The sequence below is a fragment of the Rhipicephalus sanguineus genome, chromosome 10, assembly GCF_013339695.2.
Source record: "Rhipicephalus sanguineus isolate Rsan-2018 chromosome 10, BIME_Rsan_1.4, whole genome shotgun sequence".
Taxonomy (NCBI): Eukaryota; Metazoa; Arthropoda; class Arachnida; order Ixodida; family Ixodidae; genus Rhipicephalus; species Rhipicephalus sanguineus.
Window position 1 is genome coordinate 40,717,661 of NC_051185.1, and position 26,175 is coordinate 40,743,835.

Consider the following 26,175-nt stretch of genomic DNA (forward strand, 5'->3'; position numbering starts at 1 on the left):
GCCGGCGCCGCACTCCTCAGTACACGGTAGCCGCACTCGCGCTAGCGAATCACAGCGGGAGAGCGATCGCGTTTCATGACGCGCGCTGGCGTAACTTCTTTCCCCCATTGCATCCCTCCCGGTCTAGCTTCCAGTGCGCTCGTCGGCACGAGAAAAGAGAGAAAGCGCTGGGAGCGTGCGCCAAACCCCCGTAACTCCGCTGATTCTTGACGGATTCGAGAAATTTTTGCGGCAATCGATTCGGGAGGCAGTACACTCCGATACTGAGGCCATTAGATCATTACTTGGAAAAGTGGTTCATGACCCCTTTAAACGGGACACAAATATTGACCTGTTTGTCGCCATGTAAATTGTATCTAAATCTTGGCAATCAAACTAGGAGAAAATCGTTATTAACTGGTTCCTTTGTATTTGCCTAAACTTTGTTCTCGTGGCTCCAAACGGTCTTGTCGTTTAGCAAACCGATCGTTTTCAACAAAATATTGCATCTCAAAGGCCATAATTCGCGGCAATTGTGTGCACACATGGACTCCTATTTCCCTCTGTGCTTAGAGAAATGGGACGGCTTTGAAATTTTTGGTCAGTAAGGGTTAGCTATAGTAATAAACAAAGCCGCAAGAATGTCTCAAGCCATAAGTCCAAAGACAAGAGAAATCCGCATACCCACCGCTGCTACTGTAAAAGCTGAACAGCCGCAGTGGCAGCGTCCTGTCAAATTATTCTTTTAAGAAACTCTACGCCTCTTTTTTTTCTGTGTACCAGTCCACCGCAGATACGACGCTCACTGCATCGAAATTCACTCACTCAAACTCTCACTAAGCGTGTTCGTGTGCCTCTTGTATTTATTCGACTGGTCTGAAAATTACTGCATTCTTTCGTCCAGGGTCCCGGAGCCTTCTCAGGTTTTGCGATGACCCTGTACCTGGTTCACCTGCTGATGAAGCGTCAGCTGAGCCCGATGATGAGCTCGTACCAGGCTGCGCGGTTCGTCCTGCTGACTCTCTGTAAGCGTTCGACAATTCTTTACACTGTTTTAAAGGGCACTGGCATGTGGGCTGTGATGAGATTGTTGGCTGTATCATTGCAAGGTAAATACGCAGTTCATTCAGTGCATACATACAGTCAGCTACAAAAGTCTGTGCAACACTAAGTTGGTAAACAAGGCAAGTTCCTATGGAGCCTGGGCATATGGTAGCCTCAAACTGAGAGCTTTAATTTCTGTCGTGGCTTTTACAATACTGCATACTGATCTGCTAAAGCAGAAGTGTTGTGCTTAAGTGGGACATAAATTCCTATTTGCTGTGGAACCCATGTTAAGTTTTTGTGGCCTACTGTATATTTACTCGTATGCGTGCCAGTGAGATGCAGTGTCATCTCGAGATTGCACATGGCCGTCAGTCTAGGCTTTTAGCTTCCAGCATTTTTATTGAATATGCAACATTTAATATGCATTTCAAGTCAGAGTGGTCACAAATTGTACTTTAGCATGTCTTCTCTTTCGTCTGACAACTGCTGCTGATGTCTAATGAGCTGTGCTTTGCAAATTAAACTTATCATTGGGCCTCTATGTTCGCGGGATATACGAACTTTCAGTTCATTCGTTTATCTGTAGTTATCCTCCTTGATTTAGCGTACTGGACTCCAGTATGGCTCATGCTGACGTTTTGTGAACTGTGTTGTAGCACTAGAGGAAATGAGGAACACACAGAAAGGAATGTTAGACAACACAGAGTGCCAATATCGAATGGCAACTCTCCCAAGAAATGGGTGCTGTGTGTTGCCTAATGTGGCTTTTCTATTTGTCCTTCATTTCCATTGGCACCACAACGAGGTAGAGGATGCCACGCAAACAAGCTCGTATGGTCACCCTTAATGCTTCGCGAAGCTTGTCACCTACAGGGCATTGTTCTGGCTTATTGTTGCCGTACCCGTCCGTTTACATCGCAGCCCGTTCTGACCTCACCAAGGAAGACATCACGCTGTGCACCGAGCCAGTCGCAAATCAGCCCTCCCTGGAGGACTTTCACGCCAGCTATCCGCTGGTTCTCATCGATGCTGGTGGCTTCCTCAACATCTGTGCATCAGTGAGCACAGAAGCTTATCTCAGGGTAAGTGGCTCACCCAGCTGTCAGCAAAATTGAGATTCACCAAATGTCAGTCAGGGATTCCACGACAGTTTGTAAGCTTTGCTCATCATAATTGTAGGGGCTTTACGTCCTGAAACCACGATTTGATTATGAGGGACACTGTAATGGAGGGCTCCAGAAATTTACGACGATCTGGTGTTCTTTAAAGGGATACTGAACAAAATTTTCGCCGCCGAGATAAATGACTCAATTGAAAGATTGGGTGCTGAAATTTGTTGAAACAACCTTCATTTCAGCCAGAGACTAGCAGAAAATAATGAATTTAATGCATTTTTCGCGAATTGGCGCGTCTAGCGGCCATGCCGCGAACTAGAGAGGAAATGACGCGAAACTCCGCGGATAGTGACTCGCCAACCGTGCTCGCAGCAAAATCACTTACCAATCGACATCGCAAGCCGCCACCCGCTGCCGCGCGTCTCTCCCAAAACGTGTTTTCACGGTCGGGAAGGTGTTCTCCGTGCGTGTTCTCAACCGGCAGCCAACGACGCCATTGCCGCGCTCTCGGCCGTATTACGGTCCCTAGAATAGACTGTTTTCTCAAGCGGAGCTTGCGCCCACGTCTACGAATTTGCCGTCTGTGTTGTGTGCTGCTACGTAATGTGAACGGTGAAGCACCTGACACAACGCAGAATGCCTCAACGCTGTTCTGCGCTAGGGTGTGCCCTGTCATACATTTCCAACAGAGCCGAAGCTTCGAAGGATATGGATTCGCGCTGCGCGCCCATCGCAGCCAACGTGGGTGCCTTCAAAGCGTGACTTTTTGTGCTCTGAACACTTCAAGGATAGTGACTATGAGTTACTGTGTAAATTGCTGGTCCCGGCTGTCGACCCACGTTGGGCTACGGCGGCTCGTCTGGCTCGTCGTCCTTGCTGTCGCTTGACACAGCAGAACGGTCACACGCATATGGTTGTATTTGGCGCATCCGTTTTGGAGGGCTGTCGAACTCGGGGAGTCGCAATGACCGCTCGTGGAACCACTGTCACTCGCACCTTGCATCTTTGCGCTCTCGCGACACGCTCGGTAGTTGTAGCGGTTTTTGAGGAATAAGCGCTATTTTGTTTCCTATGTGGGGAAAAGAGGACAAGGCTCAGCGCCACACCAGCCACCCTCGGTTCTTGAGAGGAGAGGTGGAGAAAGGGAAGTGGCAGGGCAGGAGAGAGCGTGCCGGTTGCCCCCCTCTTGCTGGAGCACTCGACGTCACGTCCGCCGACAAGCGCAGTGGCATGCAGCCGCCGCGCTCTCACAATCCACTAAAAATACGGCCAACTGCTCGAAATTACGTGAAATAAACGCTGCGTACAGGAACAGTCGTGTCGTCCGAGTCGAATGTAAGTGTTTTCGTAGCTTTTTCAAATTTTTGTTCAGTATCCCTTTAATGTGCACCTGAATCTAAGTACAGTAAAATCTCTAGCACAGCAGCACGCGTCGACGCCATCTGTAATCTGTGGGTCTGAAAAGATGAGCTGCTCTCGGAACACACGCAGACAGTTCACCCCGTCTGGGCGACAAAACCCGTACGCATTTATTAATATCGCACTTACAGAAGACACATTTGTTTTTTACGTGCACCTTTATTGAACTTTCGGAGAACACGTTCTTTTTACGCATGCATTTACTGAAGACACATTTGTTTTTTACGTACAGCTAGCATACCAATTAATGTAGTGCAATAGATTGTCCACGGAGTTGACTTCGTGATCTGCTTTCTATTTCCAGTTAACTTGCTAAATAACCTTATACAATGCCAATACAATACCCGGAAGACATAACACACACCCAAGAGAACGTAAGACATACAATGCACCGCGAACGCGGTGTCGCCGATTTTTGACTCACCATGAAGGGCCCGCGGGAAACGAGCCGCGGTATTGTCCCAGACGTCCATCCACGCACGCCGCCAAACGCCAAAAAGGCTTGCTGCTGTTTTCTGTCCACCGGCCTAGCTTTTCCCGCAGGCGGTGCCACCGCGCTAAACCTAACCTGCGCGAGCACAGTGCCACTCTTCGCTCGGCGGCCGTTTAACCCAACCGTGGCCTATACGTGAGACGCGTGCGTACCATGAAGTGCAAACGGCTTTACAGGGAGTGATAGCACCCCCACAAATCTAAACACGAATGCACTGAAGACGCATTAAATCTCTGAGATTTGTGTGCACAATTTCCGAGGCTACGACGTGCCGCTGATACTCAACTGGTGGTGCGGCGCGCATGCCCACACTTGGGTTGCCGCGCCCGCGCGATTGCCGTGTCTTTCGCAACAGCGCGAGCAGCACCTGTTCGTACCTGCGTGGTAGCGTACGTTCATATCAAACATGGTGGGTGAAAATCGGTTCGCAACAACCGTACTCCATTACATTGCAGGCTAATGGTCCTTGGCCGGGAACACAGAAAAATTCGTATCACCCCAAAATTCGTACAAGCTGTGATTTTATCACTGAGGTTTTACTGTACATGGCCCTCTACCATTTCGCCTTAAAGGGGCACGTTTTTGTTTGATGCAGCATTATGTAGGCAGCAGATAATGAAGGCAAAGAAAGCATAAATGATATTATTTGTTGGGGCTTCAGGAACGTAGCGATCTAGGTGCAGGATTGGCTTGGTTGACAAGACAGTTTCTGCTGCTGCTTCTGTGATAGGCAGCTGATGGGCACACAGATCTGCAAATTTCTTTCAACACCTCAGCAGGTACCTTTTGTTTGCCAAAGAAGGCCCCGTAAGTGGCAATTTACGTTGGATGTTTTGCTATCTGTTCGCAGGTCCGGCACGAGGCTCGTCTGGCAATCGCTTTCCTTGACTCATGCTCAGCGGACAGCTTCGAAGTGCTCTTCGTGAGGCCGCTGCCTTTTGAACGCACATTTGACTGCTTCCTGTTGTAAGTTGCCAGTCGCGTGTCTCCAACACGGTTGTATTGTACTTCCAAAAATGCTGTGCTACACCGAATGTATTACCAGTTGGGACTTCTCTGAGGCTATTAAGAAGGGGCAAAAAGTGAGACATGGAATGAAAACAAAAACATGAATGCAAGAACATTATGAAACTGTAAAACAGTGCTGTTTACTAGAAAGAAAAGGGGATAGTTGGTATCTTTGTCAATATTCAGTGGAAGAAATGGCGCTATTCATCAAGCCATGTTATGAATAATGCGGGCAACGTGCATTCTATGGGAATAGCAGCATTGAGGGCCAGGGAAGCAAAAATTCAGTTGACGACGGGCGGGAATCGTGTACTGCGGTGTAATTTCAAAAGTTGCGGGGATAAGACATTATCGGCTTGTTGCAAGGACAGGGTTAATTGATAAGTCCGCATTGTGGTGTCAAGTCGCAGATCACATTGTGTCAGATGTCTTCAGTGGGCATGCTCACTTTGCTTGTATGCTCACTCTCCACTTCTTTTCACACGACTGTTGCAGGCTTAGCAAGGAAGACTTGGAGTCCGCAGTTGAGGCTCAGTCTCTCCGCGCAGAGCTGGCAGATTTCAGTGGCTTGAAATCGAGGCCAGTTGCAAAAGCCGTGTGTCAGCTCCTGCGCAGGGGATTTGGCAGCCGAGCCGATCTGGTGTCAACACGTATACCTATGCCATCAGAGGTTAGTTCTTTCTTTATTAGGTTTTTTTTTTTTTAATCATTGGTGGGTATTCATAGTATCGACATGAGTTCGGTGTGCCCACATTAGCATATCAAAACCAATACATTCATCTCTCTGGGGCTAAAGACACATTTGTCAATCTTTCTTAATGTTATGTTAATCTCCGTTTCTTGCCATTAGGGTGCATCACTGAAGAAATTGCTTGTGACGCATGATACCATTGTGTTTCTGGCACATGTTGCCACTGAAGCATGTAATGGCTTTTGGTACATGATACCATCGTACTATTGGCACATTGTGCGTATTACATGTGTATTAAAGTTATTTCATTTTAGATACTAGTATGATGACTATTTCTTTTACAGTTGTTATGATTTATTTGTACCGGTATTAATACTATGTTATGTTCTTTTTAGCAATATTATGTCCGATATTGTTGTGTTATCAATGTCTTTAGATGGTGTCTATGCATCTATATTGTGTTTGATGTTGCGTGGCTGACGTGCCCGTCCCCCTATGTAGTGCCGAAAGGCCCCGACGGAAAAAATAAATGAAATAAAATGAAATCAAAGTACCTGAACTCGGATAATCTTTCAACATGTATGAAGCTTCCATTTTCGAGTAACTTGTACAAAACCCAATTTGAACGTTATGCTACAGTCATACGCATGGTAGTGTTTGAATTCCTAAATTGTTCTCCATTTTTTAGATCTTTCAGCTTGTTTCAAGAACAGTTTCTTTCAGTGGAAGATCAATCAGGAGCCTCCGATCGTGCACGAGTCCCTGGAGATTGGGTTCCTCCTCGATGCTGCGCACTGCTACGCCACGGTGGAGCGCGGTCCGGCTGCGGACTCGCCGGATGCACCCGCGTTCCGACAGCTGTGGGGAGAGCGATCCGAACTGCGCCGGTTCCCGGACAGCAGCATTCTGGAAGCGGTCGTCTGGCCGGGAAAGTCTGCCTGCGAGCGTCGCAACATCGTTCTCAGGATCGCACGGCACCTTCTGTCAAGGTGCGAAATATATGAAGCTGTTCAGATAACACTTTTGAAAATTCTGAAAGGGGAGGTTTGGAGCCAAAAAGATTTATTCTACAGTTAACTGTCGGCTCTAGCACGCATCTATAACTGTTAAGATTGTGCTTAACTAACTAACTTGTAAATTACAAATTGTAGCCACCAGGTTAGCAAAACACATCCACTTGAAATCAAATACGAATAGTATGGCGCAGCTATTGAGATCACCTAGTGCAGTGTAGCCATGGGGCTGTTAATCTGGTTAACACCTGTGCATTTCTTTTCTTTCTTTTTTTTCTTATTTCGTTTGACATAGTATAGACTGCTTATAACGTAAGTCGCCGGAGTCGGGGATATCCGCACCATAAGCGGTACAGCACTATAACCGCACAATTTGCACTGTAAGTGGTACCACACTGTTTCGAGATGCTGCTTGCTAGGCCATCTGCGTGATCGGTTGTGTTACCTTTCTCTCCAGCTTGCAACCTGATGCCAAATTGTAACAAACATGCCTTAACTCGCATGTCTTGTCTGTGTGCAATGCTGGGACACGAAGCCATGGATGTCCTCCTTAGAAACGTGCTTGGGAAATGCGTCTGTCCTCTGTACGTCCTAGGGGAGGATACATTTTACCTTGAAAACGAAAGTACTGCTGAACAGTGCGTTGTTCGTAATGTAAGATTCTTCGGCTCAACTTGATAGAGGTCAACGTTCAGCATTGTTACTGCGATATGTTCTCAGGTTTATAAATATACTATAGTAGTATACAAGGAAATGACAAAGACAACTAAGAAGGGAATTGGACGAGTGATAACGTAAATTTCTTTAGCATTCCTGTTAATGTCATCATGGGAACATACATTCTTGGGGCACTATTAAATGAAAATTCAATGTAGTACAGTGGAACCTCGTTAATGCGTACCTGCCGGGAACGCCGCATAACTACGCACTAAACGGTAGTACGCATTAACCACCAAGTAAAAATTTGCATCTCCTCGCGTACGTCATCGCCGCCAGCAAAGAAATAAATACATTGCCACAGCAAATATTGCCTAAAGTACCCACTGCAAAGCCTTTTGTTTCTTTTTGCCAAACTGGAGAAAAGATTCTGGTACTCTCGCCCGACCGTCCGATAGTGCCGACAGCGCGCGGTGGCGACGCCAAGGAGCATTTCGGAGCTATTACAGGGTCCGGTATACATGGCTTGCACATGACGTCACCATTGCTGCGGTCCTACTGCGGCGGCCATATTGGTGAACAGCCGCACGTACCAGCCGTACGACGACTACAGTGTTCAGTACGACTAGCCACCCTAGTACGACGAAACCGCATTCCCACGGTCATTTTCTTTTTCGCGAGCCGTTTCTCGTGCATCATGCTGCCCGATGGCACAAGGCAGCCGTTAAATGCGGCGTACCATTCAGAACTGATAGGGCAAGCGTGTTCTCACTATGAGGAAAAGGTGCGGTTGTGCGACGGAGTGGATCCCTACACGCTTCGACTCGGAACGGACACGACATCGAACATCTGCGCCTTCCCTGACGTGTCGCAGGTACGGGGACATCGTGGACTATTTGGTTTTCAGCACTGACCTGGTTACTCTGGGCGAAATAAAGGCGTACGAACCAATGGAACCGCACGACTACTTTACCAGCAGCTGTGTAAAGAGCCTGTCTGAATACGAGCTTCGTGACCGTAAATTTGATCGTGCTTGCAAGGTAAGTTGAATGGTTCATGAAAATGACCCCTTCGCCAGCCCCGAGTTATGAAATAGCGATGCACGAACGCTGCTAAATCAACAAGTGCTTTGCGCTTAGTTCTCGTGAGAGTGCAGCGAGGTGCACACGCCGCAGCGTGTTTTTCGATCGCGCGTCTCCTGTGCTGTCCAGTTTGTCATAAACATAGAAGGATGTAGTACGTGTATGTGAACGTAGTGCTGATGATTTAGTCACTGCATGCGGACCGTCATCGGGAGCGAACCGCATTCGGCTTCATCAACACGCATCAGCCTGTGCTCGGCGCCGTTCGGCCTCTGCTTCCCATTTTTCATGACGCCGTTTTTTCGTGCACTCATGTCACGCAGCGCCTGCATGCTTGCAACTGTAGCCGAGCCGTAGAGACGGCGGCGCCCAGTCTGGGTTCGTCTCGTCGAACAACGCGGACGGCTTTCCTATGAATACAAGAGCATCCATACTAATCAGTGTCTTCATATCTCCTCTCTTTTTCGCTTACATCCTACGGAGAGCGCTCCACACACACGAACGTTGGGGTTTTGTTCGTCGAAATTTGCACGCCTTCTGCGCGCCAGCCAGGTCCTCTGACGGTTCGCGCTGAGCATTTTCGTACGCTCGCACTGACCTTAAATAATCTCTCGTATTCGAAAGAAGCTCATACTAGTGGGCTGCTTCTTTCTTCCGTAGCTGTCGCTACGATTAGAGCAGCCTACAACTGCGCATATAACCATAGTAGAGGAAGAAACTCGCAGGTGCTACCAGGCAGCGCTGAACAAGAAGTAACCGCTGTTCACCAATATGGCCGACTCGCTCCGAGCAGTGACGTCAAGTGACGTAGGTGCAAGCCATGTATACGTAGTGACCGATGTAGCGACAGAACGGACAGTGTCGGCTTTCCGCGATATATGTGTGAGCGTCTGTACCGCGATCTGCTACTAAACGAAAACTGACGCAGTTCCAGTGAAACGCGGTACGGCTGCGTGGAGCCGATCGTCTCCTGGCTAGTTGCGTGCAGCGTGTCGCCTTCTCGGCTCAAGCCGTCACTGCCGGGCGGCTTGCTGTACCGCACGTGCGCGTTTGTCGTGGGAGTGTTCTTCGTACCCACTTCGCTCCAGACCGTGCACAGATGCGGCGATGAGCACAGATTAGCTTGTTCGGTAAACGCGGCGATGACGAACTTCCTGCAAGCGATGCGCACTCCGCGACGCTCTAGCGGTCCTGGCAGCGGACGGAAGCGCGTTTGGGTGGTCGCCCAATAAAAGCGTGCAGTATGGTTACAACAGCGCTACGCTTGCTGAACCGTACGCGTGCGTTTAGCGGGATAGCGTCTGTGCAAAGAGGTTTGTCGTCGCCCACGACTAGCAACGCTCAACTCCGCAACAGCGAGCTGCTTTCGTTTCTACAAAGCGGCGCGCGCTTGAACACGGCCCCGCACAACGAGGCAGCAGAGGTCGGCGGCCCAGCGCGTTCAGGTTGTCGCCTATTAAAAGCGTGCAGTAGGCTTAAAGCAGTGCTGCACCGCACGCGTGCCCGAGCAGATACCTGAAGATACTTATTGTGATAAGGTTGTCGGCGATAAGTCATGCTGGTGCGTTCGTCGGTGGCCGCCGCCTCACCTTCGTTCTTTCCCAATGCTTACCCGCAAAGGCGTCGCCGCAATCGCGCGGAAGTCGGAATCGGTGATCGACCGATCTATGCACTTCTCGAAAAGACGGAAAACCTTTGGCGGCACATTGTGGCGTCGGGAAGTTCAGCGGTGCAGTAAAATTTTATGGCACAAAACGTTATCGCGGTACGCCGGGTACGCACTAACCGGGAGGCATAGGACGAAGCACTACGGCTTAAGCGGTCAGCGAATGCATGAGGCTCTATGAGACTCGGTCGGGGATTCGTCGCAGCTACGTTTTAACCGTTAGTACGCTTAAAGCGGGTACGTATTAACGAGGTTCGACTGTAGTATTATTTCCTCGTAGATTTTGAAGATCCTATCTTATTACTCTTCCATGCACTTTTTGTAATAGGATATGATGGTCCGGTAACGATAATGTCTGACTGAGTTCAACTAGTATACCACATTTACTTGCATAGTCACAGCATTGGCTAATGTTTGCTAGCATTGGTGACACGCTGTCATAATATCATTCAATCTCACCTCAATTATTGAGTTCTGCCAAATTTTTAGAGCAGCTTTTCAGAAGTGTTACTACCACTCTTAGGATTTATACTAGGAGTGTGTGAATAATAAAATTTTCTAATACAAATCAAGTGCGAACAAGTTGAAAAACTGCCTGCGAATATTAGACTGCATGTCAAATATGTGTGCTTCGTTAAAAAGTAGCAAAACGGGAAGTAACGATAGCTTTCATCAGTCTTTTAAAATAAATTAATAAAGCTGCATACCATTGCAAGTTAAGGGGGGACCCTGCTTCGGAGACATATTTCTTTGCTTTTGAGTACATTTTTATGAAACTTTCGCAGCTTATGTATTTTTTATGTCCTGATTTCAAATATGCAATTATTTTTCTAGTACACTATGCTATTTTCAAAATATCAAATATTTCATGTGTATTGTTGGGAGCAAGATTTATTTATAAATTGTAAGAGTTATAAAGCAAATCAGCATATCACAATAAGCTGGAATGAATACTGTTTGCAATAAAACAAGAATGGATGTTCTAGGCCCAATTTAACAAAAGTTATAGTACGTTGAACACTTGGCAAGTCAGCGATGTCGAGCTCGGTCAAACTGGGATCAAGCTGGGAATGTTCAACATACCATAACTTTTGTTCAAATGGGCCTAGAACATCCATTCTTGTCTTATTGCATACAGCATTGATTCCAGGTTATTGTGATAGGCTGATTTGCTTGATAACTCTCACAGTTTAGAAATAAAGCCTGCTCCTAACAATATGAAAACTATTTAATAGTTTCAAAACTGCATATTGTATTAGAACAATAATTGCATGTTTGAAATCAGCACATAAAAATACATAAGCTGTGAAAGTTTCATAATGATACGCTCAAAAATGAGAAACATGTTTCAGAAGCAGGGTCTCCCCTTAATGAAGGTGCATTTGGTAATGCACTAATTACAAATTGTCATGCTGAAAAATGAACTGTTTGGCATGTTCACAAGTTGAGCATTCTGTACTAGCATCACGATTGAAAGAAATACAAACAGTGCCACGCACTCTGCTGTTCCGCATTTCTTTTCAAGCAGTTGTAGCCTGGATGGTAATTAAAAGCCACTAGAGTCATTCATGATACAATATAGAACCACTCTAGCGTTTTTTTATTGCCACCAAGATCAGAGCGTGATGAAAACAGCGTGCCGCTCTACTTGAATTTCTTTCCATCCCCCCCCCCCCCCTGTACCTGTTATAATATCAGATCTGAAAGTGAAGAAGATCCTCTGCCTTGGAATTGGGATGGCGTGATGCAGTGTGTTGCTCGTTAATAGTCTTTCGCTCTTTCAAGCATTTAATCATCATTCCGGTAACATTCTTGACGGTTACATATGCTATATAACAGAGCTGTGGAATGAAGCCTGGGGAAAAAGAAACGCACTCCTATCGCATTGGTGTGTGGGAGGTAAGGCTGAAACAGAGCATGAATGTAACTTAGTAAACTGAAGCTTTGGGGTAGTTGGTTTTGCATTATGAAATAATAACAGCGCTTGTCTGTGTTGCTTCTCTTGTGTGTCCCCATGTAGAATATTGTGCTGTTACTACTTCATGAATGTAAGGCACGCATTATTCCCATTTCTCAGTGATTACAGTAAAACGTCACCAGTTTCTGGGAACGCATCATAACTGCATTGAACAGTAGTATGCAGTAACTAGGAGGTACAATGTAACTGCACCGGTATGTATTAGCAGTGTTTTACTTCACAAGTAAGAATGTGTAGCATTCATAAGTCGTTGCTTGTTTGAATATTTGAATTTGTCTGTTCACCGCGTTTACCGCATACTACTATTTGGCTGAGGTCGAATGTTCGGGAAAATCCTGAATAGGCGTTTTTTTAATGCGATATGCTTCAAATGAGGAAAATATTCTATTCGTATTCAAAATTTAAAACATGAACACCCTTAATTTTTACTTAGCAGGCTTCAGTCGTGGTCGCCTTTAATTTTGGGCTTGCACCGTTCTTCTTGAAGTGGACACTTTAAATTTAGGTAAATCTGTTTAGTTAGCTTGCTGGACGAGGCAGTTTGTTGCGCAAGTAATTTCTGCTTCTTGCTGAAGCTTATTTGAAAAGGTTGAGCAACACTATATGTTGGAGGCGATATTAAAAATATATTACTAGTTTCATATTACAAAACAATGGGTGATGAGAAATCATTCAACTGTTAACTTCACTCAAGCAAGCGTTTCGATAAGAGGATACATCAACAGGCAGGTATACAGTGTCAAAATGATGACACACACTTCAATTCACTGTGTGGGGTCTGAGCGATAACGCCGCCGCTCTCGGAACACACGGAGACAGTTCACGCGCTCGTGCAACTAACGTGGACGTTTGTTTACATACGGCGAGCTCGCCGGCTGAATCTTATACAAACTAGTAACACGCTAAACCTTATACGCTGACAATGAATACTGGGAAAACATAACACACACTCAAGACAAGATAAGACGTACAATACACCATAACATAAGGCAACATAAGACATACAATACAATACACCATGAATGCAGCGCTGCCGATGCATGACTCACCACGAGGGCCCGAGGGAAGCGAGCCGCGGTATCGTCCACCCCCCCCCCCTTGGACCCACCGCGGCAGACGTCCATCCACGCACGCCACCACACCCCAAAGGAGACTCTTTGCTGTTTCTATGCGCCGGCCTAACTTCTCCATGGCGGCGCTGCCAGCGCCACCGCGCTAATCCCAATGCTGCGAGCACAGCGCCACTGCTTGCTCGACGGCCACTGCAGCCTATCCGCGAGACGCGCGTGCGCCATGAGGCGCAAACAACTTTACAGGGGGTGATAGCACCCCCACAACTGTTGCCATGTGCAACAATAACTTGAGACTTACACTTGCTCCAGCAGTGGCTCAGCAATGTTAACTTCATAACATTTATCAGACTCTGAATGAAGTGCGAATAAATTTTTCTTTTCGGCAGGCACGCTGGCATCGAATCGTGCACCGTGGTTGGAGATTTCCTGGATCCACTGTTGTGCCCTGCAGGCGTCGACTTTTCGTCGTCGCACCCTTACGGCACTGGCGAGGAGCTCGGGGACGAGGTGGTCTCTGTGTACGATGAGCTGGCGCGCACACTGCGTCGTCTACATGACCTTCCACTCACCGTGTCGTCTGTCAGGGGCACGTCTCCTACCCTGCGCCTGACCGAGGTGAGTTTGCTCAGCTGAAACGCCCAAAACGAAGTGGCTTGGAATTTCACGGCACGGACATTGTAGTTGCTTATTCTTTGTTGAAAAGGTGTTGCAAAACTTTCTAGCCTTCTGCTGGCTTCTTGCACGCATTCGGACTGCCTAGGCTGCTTTACCTTACTAAAATATTGAGGTGAAAGCATTGGATGCCTCATCAGACATCAAAATTGACCGTCAGCGTCCCACAGCATTGGCATCAACACGAGTGATTCAAAATATCGTGATCACGTGATGACGTCACCATGTGACGCCACATATTGCCAAAATTTGTGACGTCATAATGATGTCAATGTGGTGTCCCATCACGCGACATCATAAGATGAAGTCATCATATGACATCACCGCTTGGTCAAAGGTGGGCCAATCATGGGGGCAGTACAAAACCAGGTGAGGTGCAAAAAGCTTGCAATGCCCCCAATCCTGGATGCAGCGCAAAACCACAGCAGGTGCAAAAAAGCTTCCGGAGGTGGGCCAGAGAGGATCAATACATCGACTGAGAGGAAAAAGACGACGAAGTTTGCTTTCACCTTCGAGTCGACTTGGGTGAAGGCATCAGGGGCCCAGCGAGTTTTTGTCATCAGATGTGTTGAATGCTCTGAATTGTTCAACATAATTCTTGTGTCCCGCGTTGTGTGCTTGCCCCAAGCCTTTGATCGACCGAACGTAAGCTCTGTTGTTTCAAATGACCCGCATGAGTGTGTGCATTGGTGGCGCCATCTATTGATGGCAGCATAAACCATAGCACAGGGACACCTGGTGTCTGTGTTCGACGTTGCAGTAACCTTACCAACCTCGTGTTCTGCAGGTCTTCCCGCCGTTGAAGGGGGCCTTGTCTACGGACTTTGGCACGTGCTTTGTCCAGGACAATGTCTACATGATGCCGCTTCCTTTCAAGGCCCACATCCCACACCTCATACCTGTCTCAACAGGCAAGGTTCTCCGACATGCATGTTAAGGGGGGACACAGCTCTTAAAAAGTTTTTTTATTTCTTGATTGATTTTAATGATACTTGGTGAGGTTATGTATACTTGTGTGCTGATTTCAAATACGCAATTATTTTTCAAGTTTAATGAGTAGTGTTTAAAATATAAAGTATTTCATGTGCCGTTTGGGGAGCAAGATTTTTCTTAAACTGGGAGATTTGCGAAGTAAATCAGCATGTCACAATTATCTGGAATCAGAACTGTGTGCAGTGCACAAAAATGGATCTTCTAAACCCATTTGAACAAAAGTTATGGTATGTCGAACATTCGCAAGTGCGTCAATTTCAAGCTGGGATTTCGTTTGTAAATGTTCAACATAGTACCATAACTTTTGTTCAGATGGGTTTAGAAGATCCATTTTACAGCGAAAGCTGTTATGAGATCGTTTCACCGGCCGTTTTTGGCGCCGTAGTTGTCCGCCGCCGCCGCCGCCGCCGCCGCCGCCGCCGCCGCCGGTGTCCGTAACCAGTATCGCTCGAAATAAGAAAAAAAACGAAGTAAGAAAAAAATTCCGGGATGGAACGAGGTTTGAACCTGGACCCTCTGCGTGGGAGCCCAGTATTCAACCTCTGAGCCATGCCGGTGCTTGACACTGCTTTGCAAAAAGGTCCTATACAGTCTTCATGTTGGGAAGGAACCACATTAGCATACGCAATATAGCGTGGTAGAAGAGTAAAATAAGCACCAAGCGTCGCACAACGCGAATTCTGTAACCAGGCGTCACACAATGCGAATTGCGCAACGAGTAGGTTGTTGAATGCTTCCAACCCATTACAAAGGGCTCTGTCATAATTCCTCATCGTCATCAGGCACAGCATCAACAAAGTGCGCATAAAGCCTTACATGCGCTTAGCAGGTACCAAAGCTCTCTGTAGAATGACGAAAAATGGCACAGTGCCTGTTGCCCTACTTCTCAAAAATTACAAGGATTTATAGCGTAGTGGGTTCCTCGCAAGTGCACTTGTATTGGTTGCCAAGGAAGCCCATAAGCGCATGATCCACTTCCTCGGGGTCTCAGTAAAATTACAGTGATTTATAGCGTAGTGGGTTCCTCGCAAGTGCACTTGTATTGGTTGCCAAGGAAGCCCATAAGCGCATGAGCATGATCCATTTCCTCGGGGTCTCAGTAAAGTTCTTCGCCCCCCCCCCCCCCCCCCGTCTCTCTCCCACGTCAACATATGTTATACAGCATGACGGGAGAGGGAAATAGCGACCGGGCGTCACCCAATGCAAATTACATAACTGGTGGGCCGTTTAAAGATTCCAACCCATTACAAAGGGCTGAGCCATAATTCTTCATCGTCATCAGTTGTCGCGTCAACAAAGTGCACATAATGCCTTACAGACGTGTAGCTGGTGCCTCGCTTCTCCGCACAATGACGAATAATGGCTTAGTAGGTGCTTCCCAACTTCACAAAAATTGTGATTTATGGCATAGTGGGTACCGTTCTAGTGTACTTGTATTGTAGCCCCAAGAGAGCTTAACGGGCTCTAGAAACGCCGCTCTTCCAGCTTTCGCTGTGACTGTGCTGCGGTTTCAGCGCAGGCCTGGCGTTTTTTTGTTGCACTGCACACAGTTCTTTACCCTTTACCGCTCGACAGTAGCGTGAACTGCAAAAAGTTCTCTTAAATTCAACTCTCAGGTTTCATGTAACAAAACCACAATACATATGAGTTATGAGGTTGACCGCAATGGAGGACTTGGGATTAGTTTTGACCTGCAGAATGATACGCCTTTGGGCCGATTGGTTCGTGATTAGAAGTTATATAATAATGAATAAGTTTTTTGTTCACGAATAGTTCTTATCAGTTATAAGTTCTTTTGTTTAGTCCCACCTTATAGCGCTGTTTCCTACTGTATTGTTGACCACCCAGGATTCTTTGGCGTGCACTTAAATCTAAGTACATGGGTGTTTTTACATTTCACCGCCTTCGAAATGTGGCCACCGTCGCTGGGAGTCAAACCCGCATCCTCCAGCCTAGCAGCGGAGCACCTTAGCTACCATGTAGGGCCATTAAGCAATAAAGGAAACCCGTTTGTTGTTCTGAGAATAAAGAAAAAAAAAAGCTTCACATTTGAAGGAAAAATCCTTCTGACTTTTCAGGAGCAGTCACTCTGGCATCTGAGTTAACGAGGTGGCTTGTAGATTTCAGCGTTTGGGAAAATTAATACTAATGATTTGAACTAGCACCCACATTCTATGCTAGCGCTAGCCAGCCTTTTTCTGACAAATAAATGCGAACAGTATTAGTAAAGAACGTTTTGCCAGTCTCTGAAGGGACGCTAAAGAGAAAAAAAGGTTTGTCTCATATTAGTAAGTTACTCTTCTAGGATTCCAAAATCACCACGTTTGCCATGAGAAGACGCATGTTAAGCGTGAAAACGCGCAAAAAGAAAATGCAGGTGGTGACATCACCTTGCAATTCCCACACCAAAATTCTGTGATGTCATAGATCTTGACGGCATCTACGAGGTCCTCCGTAGTTCCTAATAGGTAAAAATGAACTACATTGTCCTCTGAGGGGCCCATAGGCTTAACATACCACGGTTCAGGAAATTTCATTGAACCAGTGTCACCAAAATACAAAAAAATACACTTTGAAATCCGTGACATCGTATGCGTAGTTTTCAGTGTGTAACTTAATATTGAAACTTTGACTGTCATTTCCTCCTTTATTAATAAACTTATGATGGTGAAATTAATAACGTTAGGGTTTTCGGAGTACAATTTATCGATCTAAACCGATTCATTGTTTCACTTTAGTGTCCTTTTAACAACTCCTCTCAAACTCCGTGTAGTTGTGGTACACATGGAAGCCACGGGCAAGTGGCCCGACGACCTGGAGGCCCTGCGCCGCGTGAAGGCCGCATTCCACCTCACCCTGGCTCGGCTGCTGCGCGACAACGAGCACCTGATCACAGCTGCACACCCGGATTACGTCGACGTCTTCAAGGTCTGTGCGCTGCCGCCTGATATTGGGGACGAGAAAGTGTATTGTCCATTGTGGGCAGTTTATCACTGCGTTCTAAGAAAACAATGTGCGCCCATTAGGGCTGGTTTTGGTAGAGAATAGCAAGATGTTGTCTTCAAACATCTTGAATGCACTTACTTCCTTAACCCTTTCCTTACTGTGAAAAAAAAAAGAGGAAAATTGTGCCAAATTTACCGAAAATTTCTTTTCCGCTCGCTATGTAGAGCTTTTTTTTAAAAGGCACCATTATTAAATGGCACCATTATTTTGATTCAGTGGGGTTCCCTTATGTCACTAATTGCGTAAAAAAGATAGCTCGAAGTTGGCTTCACCGCGTGGCATTGCTATGAAAGATGGCAATAACAATGAAAGCCGAGACACGTATGACACAACATGGACAAGTGTGGCCATCTATTGTCAAGAAACACAAGTATGACGAGTATAGTTATCGTTGGTTCCGTGTGGGACAATTTTTTTGTTGAAGAGTATAGTCTTCGTCATTCATTTTGGTACGAAATCTCATGACGACTATACTCGTCAACGGGAGGGAAAGGGTTAATCAAGAAACAAAAAAAAAGTCAGTTTCACCGCAAGGGTGAAGCAATAAATGCGATAGCAACAAATTGTAGTGTTATACGAAGTGAGGCTGGCAGCTAACTGTTTTGTATCTGATCTCGCGTAACTACAAAATGCTGGTGTAAGAGAATACGGCCGCTCCAGGGGAGAGATGCTCTCCGCACAGTCACTTCGCGTTGAGAGCGTAGCACGTAGAAGGGCATACGAGATGCCCGCTCTGATGGCTGTGGAGATTCAAAGTTCCTTCGATTCCCTTCGATGGCCCTTCGATTCAAAGTTCCTGCTCGCGGAACTTTGAATCTTTGTCTTTTATATTTTTTCCATGCTGATCAGTTTGTTGGAAACCTGCCTCTGAAGGCAGCTCTAACGTGTGAGCCCATTCGCTGATTGATTTGGTAGTACTATACCATAAAATCTCCAGCAAGCGCCCCCTTCCCCTTTTCGGGAGACCTGAAATATGTGTCAATGACCAAGCAAGCCCCCCCCCCCCCCTCCCGCCATTTTTTTTCAACCTGTTCTCTGCTACAGAATCTACAGCAGCAGTTCTTTGGAGCCCATGTTCTAAGAGTCCTTAGATATGTGCACGAATTCTTCGTACTTTTACAGTGTGGTGCCTCGGAATTGCATTCTGAGTTGTCACAAATTGTTGGAACATGCTCCCTTGTCATAACACATGAAATTCAACACGAGGGTCCCCTCAGGTTCATTGAGTTTAAAAGCGTGTTTACAAGCTTAGTTTGGCAAATTTAAAATGTAATCTATTTTACCACTCATAACTTGCACCTCGCTATTGTTGAAAATTTGCTGCTATTCGAATTTGCTTAGAAATCATTTGATATTAGTTATCATTCACTTCAGCTTCACTTTGTACCAAAAAAGTGATATTCACGCAAGCCTAAAGTTAGCACAACATTGGCTGTGTAATGCTCTCGAGTGCACATTGTGGCGTCAGCCTTTGCCATTCCTCGTGTTCCAGGGCGGCTTCGTGTTTCGAGTGCGCATCGCCGCCCACAAGGAGATTGGACTGGCACGGCAGAACGTTGCACCGAATGGGGCCATCAAAATTAGGGACACTGAGCTCAGCTCTAAGATCGAGTTGGAAACCGAGATCTTGCCTGGCCTCACCAGCACATTACATGGGTGAGTGAGTGGCACAAAGTGCGCTGCTAATTTTCACGCTCCGATCGCCATGTCATAACGCCTCACAGTCGTTGGCATCTGAGAAAGGGAAATAGACAACTGCCAGATTTTAGCACGAAGCCACAAGGAAATCAATGTGGATTTTTCAGAGGGAAAATTCCTTAGTTGCCGAAAAATTTGTCCTGGTCCGGGGATCAAATCCGACCGCCTCAGAAAGGCGTTGGTTCCAGGTTCGATCCCTGGATCAGGACAAATTTTTCAGCTACTAAGAAGCTTTCTTTCTGAGAAATCCGTATGGATTTCCTTGTGGCTTTGTGCTGCAAACCGTTGGTTGTCTATTTACCTTTCTTAACCCTTCCGCCACCTTGTGGGATTCCGCAGAACTAACTTGCAGTAATCGTTGGCATCTGTTAGCACCACCATTGCCACGTCAGATTACCGTGTGTTCTGATGTACCTTTTGCAAATGCCAGAATTTGGGTGTTAAATATGCTGGTGTTAAAAGTGTATCCACACCGACAGCTCATGCGTCTGCTTGACCTCATGCCATTTGGGCGTCTGCTCGAGCATCCATGAACGTGCAAAATAGCAATCACCATATTCTTAGTGCTACTCGTACACTGCTGATTAGTTCTGCCACTTGAAGACTCCAGTTGCAAAGCTGCAAAGTAAAAGTTAGTCAGTGAAGGTGATCGCAGAAATTCACCACTTCTCGACCATCGGCGACCATCACTTCGTGACCAAATTGGTTGCACGACCTCTGTCAATCGTTAGTGTGAGTTCTGCCTTAGGTGCGCATTTCCAGTGTGGCCGAAATGGATCTGCTGAATCCCTGTAGTCCTCCATTACTCACCTGTGATTTCAGGAAGTTGAATCTCCGCAATGTAATTTACTGTTGGCATCTTTAGTGGAACAGACTCTTGGGGAAATTGCCAGAGTTGGTTACTCCCGCAAATTTGGCAAGTCTTCTGGGTGTTTGGGTGACGTGCATGTGCTCCTTTTGCAGTCTCCAGCAACAGCACAGCACTTTCAGTGCTGCCTGTCGACTGGCCAAGCGCTGGGTGGCTTCTCACCTCCTAAGCAACCACGTGTCCGAGGAATGCATTGAACTGCTCGCTGCCGCTGTCTACGTCTCCCCCGCACCATACGTCGTGCCTAAGTGAGTTGCAGCTCCTGATCACGTTTTTGCTATTTGCTTAACACGAATGCAACAACTCACGTGGTTTTTATTTGGAGAAAGCTTTATTTAAGTAGCACCTATCTAAATACAAGGGAAAGGAAAAATTCTCTTGCTGGGCATTTGCTGCTCCGAATGCGGTGACGTTCGTAGCATCTAAAACAAAAAAAAAACAAATTCTAAGGTCTTGTGGTCCTAGGGAACAGATTTCTTGTTTGGAATTGGAGATCTGTTGTGTAAAAATGAACTCAAGTACTGAGTTTACAACCACGTAGCTTTGTAATTCATTTTTATTTATTTGTTAGATACTGTGAGCCTTAGAAGGCCCTTACAGGAGTGAACAAGTACATAATTGTCAACATAATTGTCAAGGTATATTTGTCAACAGAATTCAAGAAAATACGAAGAATAGTTACCACACTTTGCCACTGTGTTATATGAAACAAAGTTGTCTACTAGAGCTGTGCGAATAGCAAAATTTTGGGTGCGAAGCGAATTCGAATAATAAAGACTGAGTGCGAATCGAATCGAATAATTTTCGAATAATTTTCGAATATTTCTCAAACATTTTTTGAATAATTCGAAGTGAAATTACAGAAAAAGTTGCAGAGAATCCTTAAGTATGTTCTTGTGAGATAGCAACATGAAAGTGTTTCTTTTCACTAGGTTGATGAAGCGCTGGTGGGGTCATATTTCATAGTTGTCTTTCTTATCAAGAATGAAGCAATGTAGAGGCCGAATTGTATTTATGTACATGATTTGGTGCAACCAAAGTGTTGCCGACAACACTTTACACGTGATAGGCAAAGATGCCATTTCCTCAGCCTCTCCTCCTCTTTCTACTTCTGTGGAAGGCCAACTGATGTGGCGAACAAGGGTGTGCTCCCTTGAAGTCCGGTGTTCCGAATCTGCCTCGTAGATGTCGATATATAAGAACATCTGAAATTTTGGATGCTAAAAAGCTTCGGCGTCCGATTTTTCGGACTTCCTGCCAAAATTTCAGGTCCAAAACAGCATTAATTGAGCCCCCAACTCTTCCACATCTTTCATCTCCATATTGGAACCAGCGTTTTCTTGAGTTAATACATTTGCGACAGTAGCGGAGCTTGAAAGGCAGCTTTGCCGCAATACGGGGGTGTGATGAGGTGAAGCATATTGAAAATATAGGGACCACTTCCAAACGGACGTTGACTGTCTCTTGGCTAAGTTCGACCGTAACGGAGCTTGAAAGGCAGCTTTGCCTCAATACGGAGGTGTGAGGAGGTGAAGCATATTGAAAATCTAGGGACCACTTCCAGTCGGACGTTGACTGTCTCTTGCCTAAGTTCGACCGTAACGGAGCTTGAAAGGCAGCTTTGCCGCAATACGAGAGTGTAATGAGGTGAAGCATATTGAAAATCTGAAGGGGCACTTGCAACCGGACGTTGACTGCATTTGTCTTTGGGAAGTTCGCATAGTTCGAATAGTAAAATTTCAGTGCGAATCGAATCGAATAGCAAACACTATTCGAAAAATATTCGAAATTTCGAATATTCGCACACCCCTATTGTCTACATATTTTGTCAAGAAAAACAAGGAAGATTTATGTTTACGTGACTCAGTGTTACATACATACAAAACTAACAATGTAGCAACAAATTTAGTAAGAATCAGCAATGTCACAATTACATGTGCAAGCTGAACCTAATATGGTTAACTGAAACCGAATGAAATCTATGCTTTGCATGCTGTTCTGAAATATTTTACTGATTTGTGAGACATACACTTGCTGTGTGGCTGTTATTGGGAGATTGGAAAGCTCGACTTCTGAATGTGCACTGTCTTTGGCGCCACACAGCTCGGCGAGGCTAGGCTTTCAGCGATTCCTGGCCCTCCTTGCAAACCACGACTGGGCGAGGCAGCCACTCATCATCAACTTGGCCGACAAGTTCACTAGTAAGTGATAGACGGCTGCTTTGTTAATTTCATAAGAGACTAAAGTATGGTACCCTGAAGCCAAGAAGTGCATTTGAGGTCACTGCAGGGCTTAGTTGTGTAGTGAACATTCTTTCCTGTGTACAGTACTCAAAGATTCAAATGAGATATCGGGTTTTCTAGTATAACGACTGGTATTCGCAATTGCTTGAGATAACCACGTCATGTCGCGACAAATCTGGTCTCTAAAGATAATGATGGCTCTGATCTACACATTCGAGTCGAAATTATGCCGATATGACTCGAACTGAAGACGGTGGAGACGAAAGTATCTGCGTTACTTAGCCCTAAATTGTCCTGTTTCAATCCCTGAGTACTGTACCTCAGTCCGTGGAGTTAACACTAGTGGTCCTAACGCATTGTGCTAGCTAATGTTTGAATCATGAACATGCACTAAATCACCTATCGTTCAGTGCCTGTATAAAAAGCAAAATCTGGGGCATGCATGTTGACCACGTGCACATGCTTGTCCCTAGCACAGTCTGAATTGCACTTGTCTAGAGTTTCTACCTCGTGTTAGCTGCAAGCTTCTGTGCATGCTTGAATTATAGCACAAGGACCTAGCGTGCAGTATGACTATCTAGGTGGCATCACGGCGTCAGTATCTGCATATTTTTTTTAAAAAATGGCGACTAAAGCAGCCGACTGGCCGCTCTAAACAAGTGTTATTCAGAATCAACCCACATAACTTATGCTTTTTGTAATTTTGTAATGCTGTACTGAACCAATCTCAGAGAGCCAGGCTTAGTTTCCTGTGGTGAAAGTTTGTGTTGATGAAGTGTATGCAGAAGATGTTTACACGGTGCAATGTGCTTTGCCGTGGTATTGCAGAGGACCAGGTGGCGGAGTTGCACTCTACCTTCGTCAACCAGAGGTCAACGCTGCCCCCGATGTTCATCGCCACGCCTCTGGACGGGCGGCATCCGTCGCTCTGGACGCGGCACTCCCCAACGGGACAAATATTGCGACGCCTCACGGCCCTGGCGAGGGAGTCGCTCCGTGTACTGGAGGAGCAAGTCCTGTGTCCCGTCGAAGCCGACGTCAGGGTGAGTGATCGGTAATTGCCATGTCAGGATCGATGAGTGGGTGACACAGACGATGACTCAGTCCACGAATGCGCTAGCAAACCGAGCATAGGCAGTGGTAGCAGTGATAGCGAAGATGAGTAGTAATACTCCATTTAATGCATCAGCTGCAATGCTATGGAAGTTAGCGAGACTTCTTGCAGTAGATGCGTTCACACCAAGACATATAGTTCAATGATTTTAATACCTGTAATGTGATTTTTTTTTTCGATTGAGTAATAACTGAAGATGCTTTGTGCCTTAGAAATAAACCAACCCTGTTATTTATACAGTTGTCAATAGGTTGTTCTCAATTGCTTAGCATCTCTTTGTTTTCGTATTGTGGCTTCCATGATTTGTTCTGGTAGCGTGCAACGGGGGCCAGTCACGGAGGCCACATTTACGACGACGAAATCCAAGCAAGGGACATGTGGACATACATATTTCGCTGACCGAACGTCTTACATAGCTTCTACGACGTTGTACTTGATGTATGAAATGGGGTGTAATTGTGCAGTGTGCATGAATCAATGCACAAATTCATTTTGAAATGGATAATGTTTGCATTTGTGGTGGTGTGCAACCATAGAGGATTACAGCAGACTATGGTGCATTTCATACTTGTCGATATACAAGTGTATGCAGTATGTGTGGTAAACCATATGTACGTAGTTGGTGGAAGGTGGCATCGGTAACAGTAGCATGAAAATGGTAGTGGTACTCTGACATACTGGTATACTAAATCGAGTAATTGCAGAAGATGCACAGTCATCAGACTTTCTACACTGAAAGTGAAATTTCGCCTACAGCACTCATGGATTGACATACAACAATTTTTTTTAGTATAATGACCACTATGAGCTATTGCTCGTGATAACCACGTCATGTCGCTGCAAATCTGGCTGCTAAAGAAGGCTCTGATGGAAGTGTTAGAATGAAAATTGTTCTGATATGGCATGAAATGCAGACGCTAGAAACGAAAGTATGTGATTTACTTAGCCCTAAATTATCGTGTTTCAATCCGTGAGTACAGTCCATCCAACATGTGTATGGTGACATTTCAGAAGGGACTGCAAGCTTGAAACATGCCTCTCCTCACAGTGTAAACTCTTGCCGTTAAAGCAGCATACCCTAGCTTGTTAATGCGACAGGTTTAGTCTCAAAGGGGCCCTGCAACACTTTTTGAACATGGTCAGAAAACGCCGCCAATCGGTCATCGAGACTCCTGAGAACACGAGAGCCAAAGGTTATTGCACAGCACGCAGTCGGATATTTACAATTAATTTTCAAAGTCGGCTAAAAATCGTTCCCTCTTCTTTCTACAAATGATTCCACATACCCAAATGACCTCGCCATATACCCAAAGGCTACGGCCATTGGCTGATTTGAGCATCGTGAGCTGCATAGTTACCAAGACCACCGCGAGAGGCTGCCACGTGCCCACGCTCGCGATCACACTGAAAGTAAGCCGCGTGTTCAAAGTAAAGAAAAAAAAAGAAAAGGTGCTCAAGGTCATGACGTACACTTCTTTTCCCCGTGCCATCCCTCCCTGCTTAGCTTCCAGTGTGCTCGTCGGGACGAGAGAAGAGAGAAAGCAATTGCAGCATGCGACAAATCTCTGTAACTGCGCTTGTACTTGACGGATACTAAAAATTTTTGCAGTGGTCGATTCGTGAGGCAATAAACCCCTTTAATGAAGCCATTCGATGGTTAATTTGGAAAAGTGTTGCAAGGCCCCTTTAAGCACTTCAGTAACTGTGAAACAACCCTAGTATAGCACCAAATGTTGATGCAACGTTGCTGCCACATTGAAAAAGTTGCTTCAACGTTGTGGCAACATTGCGTGCTATTAGGGTTAAAAGCTTTTTCTTTTGCGTAGCTAGAGCAAGCATTTCATTCATTTTGAATCCCTCGCCATCTGCACAGCAAATCTTCCGGCCTCCGCTGGAACCATACGATGTGATCATCCACCTCGACGTGAAGCGTGTGCCCACCACCCACACGGCCGTGGACTGTGCCTTCAAAGCTGCACTGAGGCCATTCAAGGGCGATGTCCTTCCGGTCGTTGGCTTCGACGTTGTGTCGTACTACGTGCGAGCGCTTGAGGTAATGTAAACCAGCACTGTTCTCCCGCCAGTTAATCTCTCGGTGCATGTTGCAAGCCTCCCACTTTAGTTGTACACCATGCAAGCTCAGTGTCTCCATGCTCACTGGTGGCGCAAGGGAGCACCGACAGCCATGTGGGCCAACCACAGTAGACTCTTGTTACACAGAACCTGAAGGGACCAGAAAAATATGTTCTGTTTAACAGGAGTTTCATTTAGTGAGAGATGAACAGGGTTGCAGTATTCAGATACGAAACCAATCATATTAGAGGCAGTTGTTTTATTTACGCAGCAATTCCGTTTTAGAG

At 46.0% G+C, this 26,175-nt stretch overlaps 1 protein-coding gene across 2 annotated transcripts in view; it reads left to right on the forward strand.

Moving 5' to 3' along the window:
- LOC119371745 (nucleolar protein 6) overlaps nt 1–26,175 on the forward strand; it is a 42,107-nt gene that overhangs the window by 13,953 nt on the left and 1,979 nt on the right. For both annotated transcript variants that reach the window (XM_037642202.2, XM_037642203.2), the window contains exons 8-20: nt 884–1,004; nt 1,948–2,108; nt 4,904–5,019; nt 5,557–5,731; nt 6,476–6,741; nt 13,608–13,836; nt 14,681–14,804; nt 17,660–17,814; nt 19,385–19,548; nt 20,554–20,706; nt 22,562–22,659; nt 23,530–23,744; nt 25,689–25,868. In XM_037642202.2, the coding sequence (XP_037498130.1) occupies nt 884–1,004; nt 1,948–2,108; nt 4,904–5,019; nt 5,557–5,731; nt 6,476–6,741; nt 13,608–13,836; nt 14,681–14,804; nt 17,660–17,814; nt 19,385–19,548; nt 20,554–20,706; nt 22,562–22,659; nt 23,530–23,744; nt 25,689–25,868 (2,157 nt within the window). The remainder of the gene's footprint in view (nt 1–883; nt 1,005–1,947; nt 2,109–4,903; nt 5,020–5,556; nt 5,732–6,475; nt 6,742–13,607; nt 13,837–14,680; nt 14,805–17,659; nt 17,815–19,384; nt 19,549–20,553; nt 20,707–22,561; nt 22,660–23,529; nt 23,745–25,688; nt 25,869–26,175) is intronic.